At 42.7% G+C, this 16873-nt stretch overlaps 1 protein-coding gene across 1 annotated transcript in view; it reads right to left on the reverse strand.

Annotated features, from left to right (window-relative positions):
• Positions 1-1016: 1016 nt before the first annotated feature.
• MEIOSIN (meiosis initiator) overlaps positions 1017-16873 on the reverse strand; it is a 2303138-nt gene continuing 2287281 nt past the window's right edge. Inside the window, exon 14 of the mRNA XM_086938419.1 lies at positions 1017-4191. Within this exon, the coding sequence (XP_086794545.1) occupies positions 3999-4191 (193 nt within the window). The 3' untranslated portion in view covers positions 1017-3998. The remainder of the gene's footprint in view (positions 4192-16873) is intronic.

Raw genomic sequence — 16873 nt, forward strand, 5'->3', positions numbered from 1 at the left:
AGTTAAGTCAGACTGCTCTGTGCCAAGCTACCAGGGAGTTGAGCACAGGTTAATTTGGGTTTTTCTTATGCACTACCCTGACTGGGATTGTGGTTAAATCTTGACCAGGGCTCCAACCCTCGTAAACCAGTAACCCACTTTTAACACTCATGTACCCAAGTGGTAAGCCTGACAACTATTAGAATACGCTTCCTTTAGGAGTACACAAGGCAGACAAACAAAAGGTTTGGTTTTACCCAGACAAATGTAATGACTGAGAAGGTATATAGGCCTCAATGGTATCCAAAGCATGGAAAAAGTATTAGGACTTTCTAGTCAACAGATCTTTTCATATTCCCTATGTGTAAGTAGTCGACAATATTTATCTTTTGAAATACTGTTCATTGAGTATACAGTTTTGTTTCCTTCAACAACCCGTGCAGGTCTTAGCCTTGCACTCAAAAAGCTACCAACAGGAGAGTCGCAAATACCTAGGAGAGACTTTGACTTTCCCCTTTTTGTGAATGGCTATATAGTTATTGATTGAACGCTTGGGTATAGTACATGTAGGCCTTTTCACCTCTACCAGACCAATGACATAAAATCCCAGTTGAAACACAAAACATTTCTAAGCTATGAGACACCATTACAGTGGCCATTTCTATTTTAAATAGGGTGACAACTTCCCTCCAGGTCATTACGGACTATTTCCAGTCATGCACTTTTGAGTGACAGACTAATGTGTACTGGGTGTTTTAGTCTTGTTTTGCTTCCACTAAACTAGTTGACTAATACACACCTCATATCAACGACTTGCAGGTGAGAAGTTGAGGTCTGGAGCCACTGTCTGCAATTACAAGAGTGAATTGGGTAGCCTAATTTCAAACTCTGCTTTTCCGTTAATATGTTTCGCAATCTTCTCATCTCCTTAACACGCTGCATCTACATCTTAAATATCTGACACAAGCATACAACTGGAAGGCGAGAGTATAGACAACGTTTATTTGAGACCTCAATAGAAAAAGCTAAATTAAACAATTTCAAAATGACATGGACAATGAATTAATACTCCACCTAATTTTTAACAGTTCAGTTTTTGCAACGTTATTTGAAAATACAACTTTTCCAAGGGATAATACAACCATGTTCAAGGGATGGTAAATTCTGCAAAACCAGAAATAACAATAACAGCAGGAAATCTATTCACCTTATGCACCAAAATATTGAGCAGATTGCAGGTTTTTCCAGTCTCCACTGACTGTAATCCAGAAAATCGTGGAAGCTCCAACATCCTAATTCTTTGATTTCTTATTATTGTTGAATACTAATACAGAAATCCCAGCTTTTCTATATATTCACAGTGAAGTTGGTTTAGAAGCCAAACATACAACCAGTAGTGAGCATTTTTCAATTCATAGACAGTCCCTGAATTGTCTTACTTAAGAAACTTACTGAACAAGTTCTGTCTTGGTTTGAAACCATTTTTTGAAATTGCCATGAAAGAGTCCACATATGATGTGCAATGTGTTTTTTGTTTTAGGTTGTGTTGTATTTTTAGGCTGAATTGCTGTTTTATTTTGTTACTCTAATGTGTGGTGGAAGTTGTGTTTTAGTTTGTATTGTGCTACTTTATCATGTAAGTGCAGCTATTGTGTTATACTTTGTTAAGTTTGTTTTGTTATGGTGTATTCTACTGTTGCGTCTGGTGTTTTAGGGTGTTGTTTTATCTTCTTATGTTACTGTCTTGTGTTATGGTTGTGTTCCATTCAGTTGTGTTCCATTCTTCAACAAAAGCAGTTATATCTCCAGTCAAACGCAGGTTAACATAAAAAATCCAGGGAGAACATCCATTTACCACTGCCAAAATGTAGTCAACACTCCAGTAACAAAGGGCACTATTCAGTCTCTAACAATGGCATCTTTAATTCTCATTTCAGATGGCGACTTTATGTAATGCAGCTCTAAACAGCTACACATGTGGGCAAAAATTATTTTCTTGCATCTACCTGTAGAACTATACAAATAGGTTTGATGAGGAGGAGCTGCTTCTTTTTCCAGTTTTCACTTGGTAGACAGGATGGAATTAAACACGATGATAAGCCTCTGGATAGTGATAGGAGGGAGGAACGACCTGAGAAGGTGTGGCGTAAAGGCAGAGTGAGATTTAACGAGCAAGGTTTTGCGTAATGGAAAAGGGTAATTGGGAGTGAACAAGTCAAGGCGACTGGCAGATCATGACTAGTAGTGAGAAAGGTATTGAGCCATGGCAAAAAGTTGAAGGTGACCAGGCTGCTCGGCAATGTGGTCAGAGAGAGACCTGATGCGAATTTGTGTTCATTTCTTATAGCACTTCAGCTGAATGAGAAAAATTTGAAAGCATGGTGCTGAGAGATCACACAGAATGTGAATGGGAGAAAGAAAGGTTATAGTCCTGAAACGTGTACCATCTTACCTCGGCAGCAATGGAAGCATTGCCTTAAACTACTATGGCGTAAGACTTATGTCATGCAAAACTTACAAAGTGTAGTTGAAAATAAAACTAAATCCAGAAGCCCTTTCATGACACATTCTATCTGTTTGTAAGCTACATATAATGAATGACAACAGGAATTCATTGGTGATATGATGGCATTTACTTTCAGAATGTCAGATGTGATTAGCAAAAGCTAAACTGGGGAAATATAAAACAGTGCTATGGTGCGGCATTGGAAAAAAATATTCCTTAAAATAAGAAACCTTTTATGAGGCGGAGGTAAAGGTAGCAGAACACATTTCACTATGGAGAATACCTTGCAGTATATGCGCTCTGCTGGATGAGATATTAAAGGCTAAAGAGAAAACGTCCAAATAATTCTAAGCAATTAAGATAGTCTTCAATAGTAATCTTTTGCATAGTTCAACATCGGTTGTATATCATTCCCATCTGAATAAGGATTTACACACATAATTTATTATTTTATGGGGGTTAAACTAAAAATGGCTATGTGGCCTATCCTGACTTGTAGGAGATCGCTGTTCATGCAATTTCTTAAATATACCAACACAACTTGCAATAAGATAAGCCAGTGAAGACGTTTTACAAAATTATATGTATTTAAAAGGCGACCAAGATTAATGGCATCTGAACAGCTAGGTTTTTGTAAAAGACTGAAACCCAAGAGGAAACATCATCCATAGGCATTTCATGCCAGTGAGACGTAAAAATAGGCTGAGCATGTCTGTTAGCCAGGTAAGTTCATAAGAACTGCAGTTTCAAAATGGAACTTACAACTAAATGCCCACTTAATGTCAGACAGAAGAGGAAAGATTCCTGGAACTAGTCCCAATTGCCAATTTATGCTGTAATTTAAAAATGCAACAGCACTGAAACTTTGATATTGAGAAAAACGTGGGGCCCGAATAAGCCACTATAAAACATCTGATCATACACCACAGGAAACATCAGAACCATGGTCTCATATCGACAAGTGATGGCAAGGATAACCCAGACCTTACTCTAAAAGCTTTAAAAATCACAAACCACATTTGCAACAAATTTGGAAACCCCTTGTGACTTAAAAAAACTCATCTTCCCAACGTACAATATCATGGAAAGGGAATTGAATATGCCAATTTTTTAATTTAAAAAAAAAAGTAAAATGGAGATAATGAATATTAGGAAACCATAATAATCCCTCTGAAAGCCAGAACCAACAAAGCAAAGGGACACAATGTTAGCCATCTCCCAGGCTGGTGTAGAAATTATTGGGATTTGCTTAAAATCAAACAAAAACTGATATTTGGGTGATGGTTTCGAGAGTCTGGAAATCGAATGAAAGCATCCTGCATACGCTACTGAGACTCCTTTAGAAGCTATCGAGCCAAACCACAAACGTCTGGCTTGGTCTGCAATGACGTTATCCAATACTGGAAATAAAGTGTGCTTCTTTATGAAAAATGAAACTATGGGAGGGTGGCGCTGACCACAGCAATTTCCTTCAGTTGCCAATTATTTGCAGCTTTTTAAGTAACGTTTGACCCTAGTTCAGGAAGGAGCGATGCTGATGGTAAACTGGTGATGTTTTGAAGTGAAGAAAATCTGGTGAGTACATAGTCTTCTCGGCGAGCAGGAGGTGCAAAGGTTTGGGGGTCACTTCCTCTTCTTCCTCACTGGAGGCACAGTTTTGTTTCATGATTCTATTATGTAGTCTGCTGAACCTCCGAGCTTTAATACTGAAAAAAATGAGAAGTCAAATGAGCAAAAGCAGATACAAGGAAGCACAGAGTAAAAATAACCAAGTGCGGTCTAAAAAGAATGTGTATGGAGGAGAGGCAGAGTATGATATGCTGAACATTTTCCTAGACCGCTAAAATAACACAGAAGTTCTGTATTAAGCAAGAAAACAATGAGAGAACAATGAAGACAGACAAGGGATGATATGAAGTACCACAGAAAATGGTCATCCTTGTGCAAAAACCTGTTTGTACAGGCATCACAATCAAAAGTAGTGTGGTGTTTATCTCACCCCATCACATCCAGTTAGTGCCTGATGTGGTAAGCCAGCTGACATCACCCGTTTTATTTTGGAAGGTCAAGCCAGCTGGTATTTGCCGAGTGAAAACTGCCTGACAAATACCAGGAAATGCAAATTGCGGCATGGTAAGCAACAAATCCACGTCATGGCCCATTTTATGGGCAAAACTCCTGATAGCCGAAATGCAGCACAAGCAATTAACAATGAACCGAGGGGTATCAGCTTCTATTGCGTGCAACACATTTTGTAGACCTCGATGGGACACTCCTAATCAGCTCTATAGAGGAAAGGTTCAACTTGCATAGTTATGGGACATGGATAGAAACGGAGCAGTATTGTGCTTGACACTGGTGATTGAGAAAAAGCAGACAAGACAATTTATGTTGCTGTTCTTATTTTATTTTTAGGATACACCATGATTGTTTATGTATCATTAAAAAAATATATTGCATTAATTCTACAAAATACAATAAAAACAACGTATCACAGTCCACATAAATATAAAATGACAATTTCGAAAAGTACTGGATATATGTATGTTAAAGAAATGGAAAAGTTTGGCTAAACATTACTGAGCACGAAAGGCTAAGGCTTTATATACATTAGCTATACATTTAATTAGTTTTATAATAGCACCGTTGTATTTGATTTTGAAACAATATCTAACAGCCTCTAGGGTAGATCTTATCTTTGCTTCGTTGAAAATCGGTCGCAAGTAGAATTTTTTTCTTTCACTTGAAATGACACCTTCTACCTATAGAATAGGTATCTTTATGGTGACTGTCTTTCTTAGCATTTCAACTGTAGGTACCTAGACATCTAGTAACGGCACTGGAAACTGCATCTATAGCTGATAATTTTAGAGCTTTGTGTGCTGGTACCACATAGTAGTGTACCTTTCCTGGCATAACCCCAACTGTGTATGCAGTAACTCGTGCTTCACTTCTCATAAAAAGGCAGAATCTACATTAGTTTTCAGTTTGTGGTTGAGAGTTCTGTGGAAAGTCGTGGATAATGGGCATGATAATATAGATTTAGATTGACAGAATGAAAAAAAGATAACTTTATTCAAATCGTTTATCCTGGCTCTTTCATATTCACAAGTTCTGGACAGATTGCGCAACAATTGAAAATGATAAAAGGCAGGAGAAGGCAACATTTGCATCTTAGGCTTTGGCAAGCAGGTTGTGTAGTAGTTCTTGAATAAATTTTGCATCGCTCATAGAGGAAACCTCGAGAGGTTAGTGTTGGAGGAGTGAATGTGGGGAAGCCTAGCATATAAGCATATGTCTCCGATGAACAAGGTAATTACCTTCCGTAGCACTCTTTTGGGTAGAGACTCTATATAATAACAAATTCCTCACCTTTTGAGTATTCTGCTGACGTCAAACGGAAGGCAACATTTTATGAGCAGTACCACTGCAAGCCGGTACAGCACAGATGCAGGTCCGCTTCAGAAATGACACAAGGGACTTATATAGGTGCCAGTCCCATGCGTGGACATAAGTTGTCTTAGAGTCCTAAGTTAGGCCCATGTAGCGAAGCAGGTTATTTCTTACATTGTCCTCATGAACAACATTCTCCAAGCTGTGACCTTTTGCATACATTTGCAAGCTGAACTTGTTTTACATCTAGCTTTGCGGAACATTATCACAATGCCCTGAACATCATGTACAAGGTCTCCTTCCTTACTGCGTACAAATGTCAGCACTATCTTCATCCAAAGGGCAACAGGACTATCTATATATCCACAACATCACAAATCTATGGGTGAATCGCAAGGCTGCTTTCTATTATAGAAGATGAGCATCCTGATAGATTAGTAGAGGAGGTACTTTCGCTGCCGCCAAAGTTCCCTGCATGCTGAGAGATCACCAAGCAGCGGCCTGGCATCTCGAGATGGGTGACCAACTCGTGATCAAGACGGGGTCCTTCACTCTTTCCCATCAGGTAATGGGGTTCGTCCCATTGGGGGGGATTCTTGGCTTCACACCTACATACACTCTAGATACTCCTTGAGCCCTTCAGAATTCAGCTGGATGACCCGAAGGAATTGAAACCGATGATGGAGGTCGAAAAGCCTCCGCTCGAAGGGCAGAGGCTTTCCAACCTCCACCTTAATCGGCCCCTTAGATTAGGGTTAGCATTGTAGGAGTACACCAGATTACCACCTTGTTTATATGCCTGCATATATATATTGTTTTAGCACCATGGTAAAACTCTACCTTCTATTTACGCTTCTGACGCTTGTAATCACGTTTATCTGCTTCTGTCTCCTAATCATTTCAGCACACGTATTTTGTGCAAGAATAACGTTGGTTTAATAAATATTATTGAAAACGTCCTATTGTGTATTCTCTGTATATTTCTCTGAGAATTAGTGAGCATGAGTGACTGAGTGAACGGTTCTATACTGCTTCTATGGTCCCAGAAGGATCAGGGTTGTAATGTTCAATGGTTGCCAGAAAACATTTGCTCCCTGATTTGGTTAGGGGGCTAACAGTGGCAATATGAGCTAGCTGGTCTATAGGTCAACACTTCCTGCGGGGGTGTCTGGAATCAATCTTGACACCAAGCCGTTAGTTTATGTTATCCAAACAATGCGCAGGTCCTATGGACTTGTTTGAACTAGACGACAATTAGCCGCAAACGTTGGGTAGACACATCTTTAATGGTCAAATCTGAGTAGTTCAGTCATACATCAAAGCACGGCCAACTATAACTTTGCCGCCCAGTCAAACTGCTCAGGTGCCATCCATGACTCTGAACAGCTTCCCACCTATCGATGATAAGTGTCTATTGGAGCTGGTCGGTCAAATTAAATCAGGTTCCAACATAGACCCATGCCCCCCTAAAATTTTTAAAATGGCCCTGCCAGCCATTCAGCCTCAGGTATTGAATTTATTGAACAACTCACTTAAATCAGGTTATTTGCCCACCCAGATGAAAGAAGCCAGGGTCTCCCCACTCTTAAAGAAAGCAGGAACGGACACGACGGCCTTAAAAAATTATAGGCCCATTTCGCAGTAGCCTTTTCTCAGTAAGATCTTAGAAAAGCACGTTCTCAGCACTCTAGCCGGCCATCTGGAAGAATATCATCTTCTCCACACCAGGCAGGCTGGGTTTCGGCCCCAACACAGCACAGAACTGGTCATGGCCTCGGTCGCCGATGAGCTGCGAGTCAGGGCAGATAAGCAGCCGTGCGCCCTGATTCTATTAGACTTATCGGCGGCCTTCGACACGGTCTGCCATACTATTCTGCTGGACCGTGTCGCGAAGTTGGGGATCACAGGCCAGGTGCTAAAGTGGCTAGAATCCTTCCTGTCAGGCCGTACCCAGAGAGTGCAGCTAGGACACCAACTTTCTGAGACCTGCGAAGTGACCTGGGGGGTGCCTCAGGGGTCGGCCTTATCCCCCCTGCTTTTCAATATCTATCTACAACCTCTAGTGGAGGAGCTTATGAGTAAGAACTGCGAGATTTTTAATTACGCAGATGATACACAGCTCTTAGTCCGGCTAGACAACACCATTGAGGCCCAGGAATCAGTGAGGAACTTGCTCTCATTCACATTCAACTGGATGACTAACAATCTGTTGAAAGTGAATGCTGATAAAACAGAGGTGCTGGTGATCAGCAACAAAGAGGATCCCTGGAGTGACCTGTATTGGCCCCCTGAGCTGGGAACCACCCCGTCTCCTGGCACCGTAGTAAAAAGCTTGGGACTAAGGATTGATGCAGACCTCTCAATGGCCCCCCAAGTCTCTGCTGTCGTCGGTTCCTGCATTGGTGTGTTGAGGCAATTGCGCAAGCTAGTTCCCATCTTATCTGCCTCCACCCTGCAATCGATCGTATCCGCCACAGTCATCTCGAGACTTGATTATGGCAACGCCTTATACCTGGGCTTACCACACAAGCTGTTGAGGAAGCTGCAGGTAATACAGAATGACGCAGCTAGGCTCATCTATTCTGTGCCTAGAAACTCGCACGCATCCCCCCTTCTTCAGAAGCTGCACTGGCTTCCAGTGAAATTCCGAGTCCAGTTCAAATGTCTCTGTGTGGCCCATAAGGCACTTTTTGGGAAAGCCCCAGAGTACATTAAACAACGTCTGAAGAGGTACATTCCTGGGAGATCTTTGCGCTCAGAAACAACCTCCAACCTGATTCAACCTAGGTTCAAATTAAAAACCAAAGGGGGCAGGACCCTGTCTGTGCTTCTCCCACAGTTGTGGAATGAGCTCCCGCCCACCTTGAAAGAGGAATCGCAGCTTCTACCCTTCAGAAAGAAATTAAAAACCTATCTTTTCAGAAGGGCTTTCATGACATTATAGGAGGTGGAACAACTGAGGTTCTAGGAGCATTAGTGTGTTATGTTCTTTGTTCTGGTAAGCGCTTAGAGGCCGGCGGTGATAGGCGCTATATAAATACTCCCTAACATAACATAACATAATATAACATAACATACTTTCTAAGAGACCCCTACTCACATTCTTACCAGAGATGTAAATAGTGGCAAGGGAAACAAATTTGCCTTAGCTGAGTAGGTACGTCCTATGTATTGGCTGCAGGATAAATCAAGTTTGAGGAGTAGAAGTAACCACGTTGTGCAAACCATATCTCTATAAAAGTTGACAAAATACTACCTCTCTAAACAATGACTGAAGAAGACGAAAACATTGGAGAGCAGGTAGACACACTGAATATTTCAGAGATTTTCAGACAAGCAGTTACCATGAAATTGTCACAACATTGCCTCCCGGCGACGGGAGGAGAGGTTACCTTTGTGGTCAAGGCACACGAAGCATTCAGAACAGAGGAATTATATTCATGGGTTAAATTTTCACCTCCAGATCCACACACACGGTTATGGGGTGTGGAATTTAATCAAATATCTGCTTGTCCATGGGGCAGGTTGCTTCATAAATCTACCTGTCCTGTAACAAAATCCACGTGCCCCTTTTGTGACATGTAATGCTGCAGCAAATTATGGCAGCAATCTCATTACATAAGAAATCTGAAATAGCCTTTCTGATTAGGCCAGGGTTCCTTCCAATGTAGGGTTTGAATACTAGCAATTCCTTTATGTTGCCATGTTTCCGTAGATCCACATACTGGCACTGAAGGTAATATTAAGCAAATGTTCCAGGGTTGGAATGCCCTTTTGATTCTGTGCAAACCTACTCACTTGCAGGTTGTAAGGGTTTTCACCAACTCTTCTCTAATCTTTCCTATACCGAGAAAGGTTGGAAAATTACTCCTGACAATGGCAGACATAACACTTCTACCATGGTTGGGGGAAAAAAGTGGTTGGAGAGAAATTGAACTTGCAAACACTCCGATATTTTCTCATGCTAAAATGCAGTTCACAAATATTTTCTAGTACTATTTCTTGGCCTACTTCTGTAAAGTCTTGTGAATTCACGAAAATCGTATATCTGCACTTAATGCAAGGACATGGGTGCACTTTTGAGATTTCATTTAATAATTGGGCCACTAATCAGATCTGACGTTAACCATAACCTTTTGTGCTTTTTTAAATTCTCTCTCTCTCTCAGTCTATTGGCTAGCTTCACTGTGAATTCCAGCATTCTGTTCTTTCACAAGGAGCATAATCGACACACAGCCGTTTTGTTTAGTGCCAGGAACTGCTGTGGAAAGGTGTGCTTCTTGAGACCAAAACAGTTTTTGCTTTTGCCAATGTTTGTTATAATGGTGAGGGCCCGGCAGCTCCCACACCAATAAGGTTTTACAAAAACCATGCTAAAACAAGTCATGCATAGACAAAACCAAAAGCCTGACCAACAATTTCAGACCTACTGGCTTCACCAATGCTTCTTTATTTTTATCTTTCCCATAATCTTATTAAAACCGGTCACACTGATTTTCCAAAATGAATATTTTTTGGAAATGCTAGCATATATCAACACATTTTGTAAATTATGCTGCAAAGAAATGGTACCTAAAATGCAAGCGTGGGAGTAAAATACGTTCCGTTCGCGGAATTTGTGGATTTTTGGCAATTTGGCGGTCCGCGAATCCCGTGAATTTGCCCAAAAATCCGCAAATTCGCAAGCTGGCGAATTATTTTGCTTGGTCGCGCTTGAAAAATACAATATCGCGCACACGGCGTTGACTTACCGTGATTATGAGTTTGAAGAGTTGTTTTCCTCCCTTTTTGCGTGTGCTGCGCCATTTTGGATCTTGCTGCGTGATCGCGCAAGAGTTTTTCGACCGCGAGTATCTCATCGCGGCCTGTCATCTTGCACAGCGAGAGTTTGACAACGCGAGTACGTCATTAGGGCCAGCGATCACGCATCGCGGGAGTAAATAATTGTGAACACGTAAATGCAGCGGGCAGCTGACTTCCAGCAGGAGATTTGAACAGCTCGCTTTCCCGAACTTGCAAAAATTGCAATTCTGCACAAGAAATCCACCACAGGCAGCATAAACCTTCTGAAAATGATGATTTTGATCAGAATACCTCCTCAGATTGACGTTTGGTTGCATTTTTTGGTGCAAGGAGTTCATTTTTGGGAGGGGAGGAAGGAAGTGCCCCGGAGTCTCCAACTTCCTGTTCCTGTCCAGCAGGCTCCTCCCAGTGCTTTGTCCAAGTCCTGGTCACTTTTCATTTGGATCTGGAGCTGGAAGGATTACTCTTTGTGGCTGCTGCTGGATATTTGTATTTGAGGACTTTTTGGACTTTGGATCACTTTTGGATTTGAGATTTTACAATTTAAAAACTTTTTCACAACTTAAAAAAAATATATATTGTGGGTAGCCACAGTATCCAGTAGGCCCAGAGTTAGTCATGGTAGCATGATACAACTGTTTCTGTGAGGTTTTTTTAACTTAAATCTCAATGATGTCATTAAATTTTAGCTCACTATATATGGATTTTTTTAAATTTTGGGGTGCCTGTAAAGCCACACTAGCAGTAGGCCCAGGGGTAGTGAGTGGTGCATGGACCAAGTCTTTCTGTGGGGTGTCTTGAATTTAAACATCATTGAGGGCATGGATGGCATTGGATTGTGGTGATGTTTGTGTGTTTTTCGACTTTTTGGGGTGTTGTTGGGGCCTGGCCATGTGGGAGGGGGCCATGTTGAGGCCTGGTCCAGGCAGGGCCTGGCCATGTGGCTGGGGGTCAAGGGTCCAATTTGAAGCCAGACAGTGTGCTTTGTGCCATAGGCCTGCTGTACCCAGTATGCTTTGCTTTCATCCATTATCCCCAGGGGTTCTCAGTGGTGCATGAAACAACCCTCTCTGTGTCGTCTCTCTTCTATTAATGTAAACATCCATTTTTTATTAGAAATAAATTAGCAATTTTTATTTTTGCTCTTTCCATTTTGGGCTGTGTTGTAATAATAATAAATGCCTAGTTCAAACTATTAATTGTAGGACGACATATGCAACATTTATTTAACTGATGTTCCTCTAGCTTAGTTTGCTTTTAGGTGCACAAAGACGAATCAGCCTCATCGTTCATCATCAGTGCAAGGAAGAAGTCCTGCTGCAGTGTGTGAAGCACAACGTCACGTGTGGCCACAGACAACTCTGCAACTCGTGCAACTGCGGCCTGCTGTTCTGACATCTGAAGAAGATGGGCCCAAAAAAAGGTGTCCGTAGCTCTTCTACCAAGAAAGTTGCCAAAAAGAAGGAGCAGAAGAAGCAAGTGGCGCCACTTACCACGGAGACTAATGTGCCAACCGGCACATTTTTTGGAGAAAAAAAAAACTACGCCTGCAGCAGTGGGGTCTGCCGGGGACCAAGCTGGGAGCAGCACCTCCGCTTCATTGGGCTCAGTGCCACCACACCAAGTTAGGTCCAAGTCCATGAGTGCTGCAGAGGCAGCCACTTTATTTGTTTGATCACCATCGACCAGTGATGTTGGCTCATCGCTAGAAAGTAGCATCCAATCAACGCAGGGTGTAACTCATCTGACGAGTGTTCAACGTTCAACAACCGCAGCCGCAACAACAACCACAGGGTCAGCAAGTACAAGCCCAAGCACATGCGCAAGTAGAGGCGCATGGAGAGGTGCATTGAGAGGCGCAACTAGAGGCGCATGGAGCGGCACAACTGCCCACAATGCTTGTTCCTCCAGAGGTTGGGGCACATCAGGAAATCGAAATTCAAGCAGAGGTATCATCAGACTCAGCCACTCCTCCTGATGATTCATTGTCTTCCAGATCCCAAGCAAGAAAAAGATCACGGAGGGCTACTACAAGTTCTTCTTCAAGCTCCCTTCCTTCTGATGATCTTGATGTTGATTGGAACCCACCACCAACAACAAAGGTTTCTGAGTCTGAGAGTGAGGCACGCCATGAGCCGACGAAGGTAGCTAAGCCTAAAAGGAAGGTTCCCGCAAAGCTTTCAATTATGGGTGAGGACGACGAACAAGAAGTGGTGTATTCTGCTGCTGATGAACAATCTGACGACGACCCAGTCATCACAGACGTCACTCCAGCCCCAGTGGGCATGCAGCAGACAGACATTTTTACCCTATCCCGAATTGCTGCTGACCGGGATGTGGGCGGTGTGGCACTGGTACAACCACCAACGCAGTTAACTAGTACACCAACGCCACCTACAGCGTCCATATTTTCTCGTCAGAAGGGCCGGCAGGGACCTCCATCCAGCTCGACCTCCATTATCTTAAGTAGTGGTGCTGTAAGTGCACAACAGAGTAAATTTCAGCAACGCCCATCCTCTACTTCATCTGGCATTGAAACTCAATGTAGCACCTCCACCACCAGCAGACATCTCCAGTCCCCAGTTTGGGACTTCTTTGCTGTTAGCTCAAAGGCGGAAAACATGGTCATTTGTTCGATTTGTACCCTTTCAGTTAGTCGTGGTAAGCTTGGTACCAACTATGGGACCGGAGGCCAGAGAGGTCATCTCAAAAAACACCACACTATCATTTGGGATGCGCACCTAAGAAAGATCCAGGGAGCCAAAAGTACAACAAATCCAAATGTATCCATTGCATCTGATGATGATGACGATGGGTTTATCCTGCAGGGGGGGAGTGAAGAAGCGACAGACATTTTTTCTGGTACACCCAGTACCCCTGGCAGCAGCACTCCCTCTACCCCTGCAACATGTATGAGGCACACTAAGAGTCTGGGAGAGACACTAATGCGAAAAAAGTAAATCAATGAGCCTACCTGGGTTGAAGAAGTCTGCATCAACATCATCCCGTAAAATGTTTCAGCCAACCATTAGAACCATATTTTGGTCGGAGGCACCATTTGAACGCAACCACCCAATAACACGTCTGTATAACGCAAAGCTGGCTAAAATGCTAGCACTGGACCTTCTCCCTTTTTCTTTCGTGGAAGGGGTGGGTTTTCTAGAATTTGTGGCAACAGTCTGCCTTAAATGGAAGGTTCCTAGCCGGTGCTATTTTGCCAGAACTGCGGTTCCAGCACTACATGAAGATGCACTGGAGGTGATTGCGGCAGCTTTGCAGAAGTGTGCTGTTCACACTATCCACCAGACATGTGGACCAGTTGCAAAGCCCTTGATTACATGTGCATCACTGCACACTGGGTCTCTTTTGCAGGGGTTACAGAGAAGTTACGTGCAGGTGTTGACCAGGACACAGTTTTTCAAGCTACTCGGAAACATGCAGCAGTAGCCATGTTTGCCATGGAGAAATCTCATACTGCAGAAAACATTTTGAATGAGTTTCAAAGTAAGGTCTTTAAATGGCTGCATCCAAGAAAGCGCATGATTGGTTATGTTTCCACGGATAATGTGACTAATATAGTTAAGGCCATGCAGGACGGTCAATATTTCAGAGTGCCGTGTTTGGCGCACAGTATAAACATCGTTGTGCAAGATTTCTTGAAAAAATAAAAGACAGTCAGCAAGTTACTGACCACCTGCCGAAGAATCTGCACACATTTCAGCCATTTTTTTAGGCCCGGAAGCAGCTGAGGATCATGCAACGTGAACGTAGACTGCCAGTCAAAGGACTCATCCAGGAGGTGGTAACACGTTGGAACTCAACCTTCTACATGCTTGAGCGTCTGTCTGAGCAGTGGGTGGTAATCAATCAGTATGTCTATGAACTGGGTTCAAATAATAAAGACATGTGGCTAGAGTTGGAGGAATGGAAGCTAGTTAAAAGCCTGACAGACATGCTTCGTCTTTTTGAGGTCTTCACGCGTGAAGTCAGCAGGGAGGACTGTACTTTGGGCAAAGCTATCCCATTGTGGCGCATGCTAAAGCACCAACTGAAGGCCGTGTCTTCAACGTTCCGAAATGAAGCTGAAAAGCAAGGCGCATATCAGTTGGCAGAGAGCTTATTAAGCCGCCTAGTTGACAATTAAAGGCTTAGAAAAATACATACAGAACAACATTACATTTGTGCCACTATGCTACATCCTCAATACAATAAAGGCAGTGGCCAGCAAAGCATTTATTCCTTTTGATGAAGCAGATCTTACAATGTACAAACATTGGCTAGCTGTGTCAGCCACTCGGTTCGAAAAAGAGCAGCAGAAAATTGAAGAAGGAACCGTCAGAAGTACTACTGAATCAGCAGGCCATCTGGCATCAAGGTCCACTTCTGAATCTGTGGCCGAAGGGAGTCACTTTCCCTCACAGCCGTTGACACCAGCAACCGTATCATCATCCTCACCTGCACCGGGCCCAGCCATAATATTCTCGGAAGCGGATTGGCTAACTCATCAAGGGTTTGCTCGCTTCAGTGATGCAAAGGCCACAGATGGTACGCTAAGTGGAGCAACACTGGAGAACCTTGAGTTGATGGTGCGGGCCTATCTGGATGACACAACAGAGGTCTTCCTTAATCAGAACCCATTGCTGTATTGGTATAGGAAAAGGCATCTATGGCCACTGGTCACCAATCTGGCTCTAAATTATTTGACTCGCAATCGTGTCTTCTGAACGTGTTTTCAGTGCTGCTGGTGCAATTGTAACTTCAAAAAGGACCCGCCTCTCGCCGAAAAATGTGGAGAGGTTAACAATGATCAAGATGAATCAGCACTTCATACCACCAGATTACAAAATACGTGAATGTACGCAGGAAGAAGAGGAGGACACCGACTTAGGTGACGGAAGTTCTTCTCTGTTAGCTGACCTACTTCTGTCTCAATTCACAGAGTTTGAGGATGAGCTCTACTTCACTGACACCGAGGCCTGAAAATGACTTCCTTTTTTTTCCATCCTTATTCTCTTTTATTCCTGTGTGTCTTTCTTTCTTATGCAACTTTTACCACAACAAAACTGTAATCACCTAATCACAACAAGTCCATCAGCAGCACTGTCTTCATCTTCTTCCTTATTGATTTGAAGGTGCCGCAGTCTGAATTCCTGAGGTTCACAAGTTCACAACTCAATCATGCTCCTCTATCCTCCTCCTCCAGACTCCCCCTATCCATTTCCCTCAAGGCATATGGCTGGATTACGCAGAATCAAGAAACGTTGTCTTCGTAGATGAGTCCCCTCAAGTGGTACTGGAGTTACCGACTACATGCTGATTGCTGACAGTTACCTCTGAAATTGACAGGAGAGGCTGCCCTGTGGGCCTTTACTTTCAGAAGAAGATGCAGACAAAAAGTGGAACAGGTAATGAATAATGAGAAGAAGATGGCATGCAGTGGACAGCAATATCTGTCTGGCTCTGATTAAAGCAATTGCTGTTTGTTTGTTGTGCATGAAACAAATCATATGTCTTATGTTATTATTTAATCTTTTACACACAAAATGTAACTCAAGACTACTCTGCTTTTTTTACCTTGTTTAATTCAAATTGTACTTCAACTGCAGGGGCCACTACTTTGCATTTTCCAATATTCAAAATGTCCTTGTACTTACTGTTTGCCAATATACCATGATGATTGATTAAATAATATATATTTTTTCTTTACAGTCACTCACTGGGATGGATGGATCATCACCGTCGGTTTACGGAAGAACTATGGCCAATTCGTGAGTGGCAAACAGGTAAACTAGTCTACAACAACTACTACAGCAAAACTACATGTCTGTCTAGTCGTGGTATGGAGTGGTCGAGGCAGTGTAGTGTTGTTATGCCAGGCAGCGTCCAGACAGCAGTTCATGTGAAATTGGGGCTATGTGGCTTGCTGCATACAATTAGATATGCTGTCGCGTTCTAATCTAGAACCCCGATCAATACTGTGACCTTATGCCGCTATACGGCTATAATCCTTTTGTACCCCTATAATGGCATAAACGATCAAGAGTGATATTTCAGAAACTCGTCTCTGGCCTAACACGATCAGTACTGAGAGTAAGAACGGATAGATGCACAGCCAATTGGTTTAAGGAATGAACACACTCTTTGGGAAAGTGTTAGTTTTGGTTTTATGGTGCTCCGCAAGGTGACGATCAG

The sequence above is a fragment of the Lissotriton vulgaris genome, chromosome 9 (assembly GCF_964263255.1).
Source record: "Lissotriton vulgaris chromosome 9, aLisVul1.2, whole genome shotgun sequence".
In the NCBI taxonomy this organism is placed as follows: Eukaryota; Metazoa; Chordata; class Amphibia; order Caudata; family Salamandridae; genus Lissotriton; species Lissotriton vulgaris.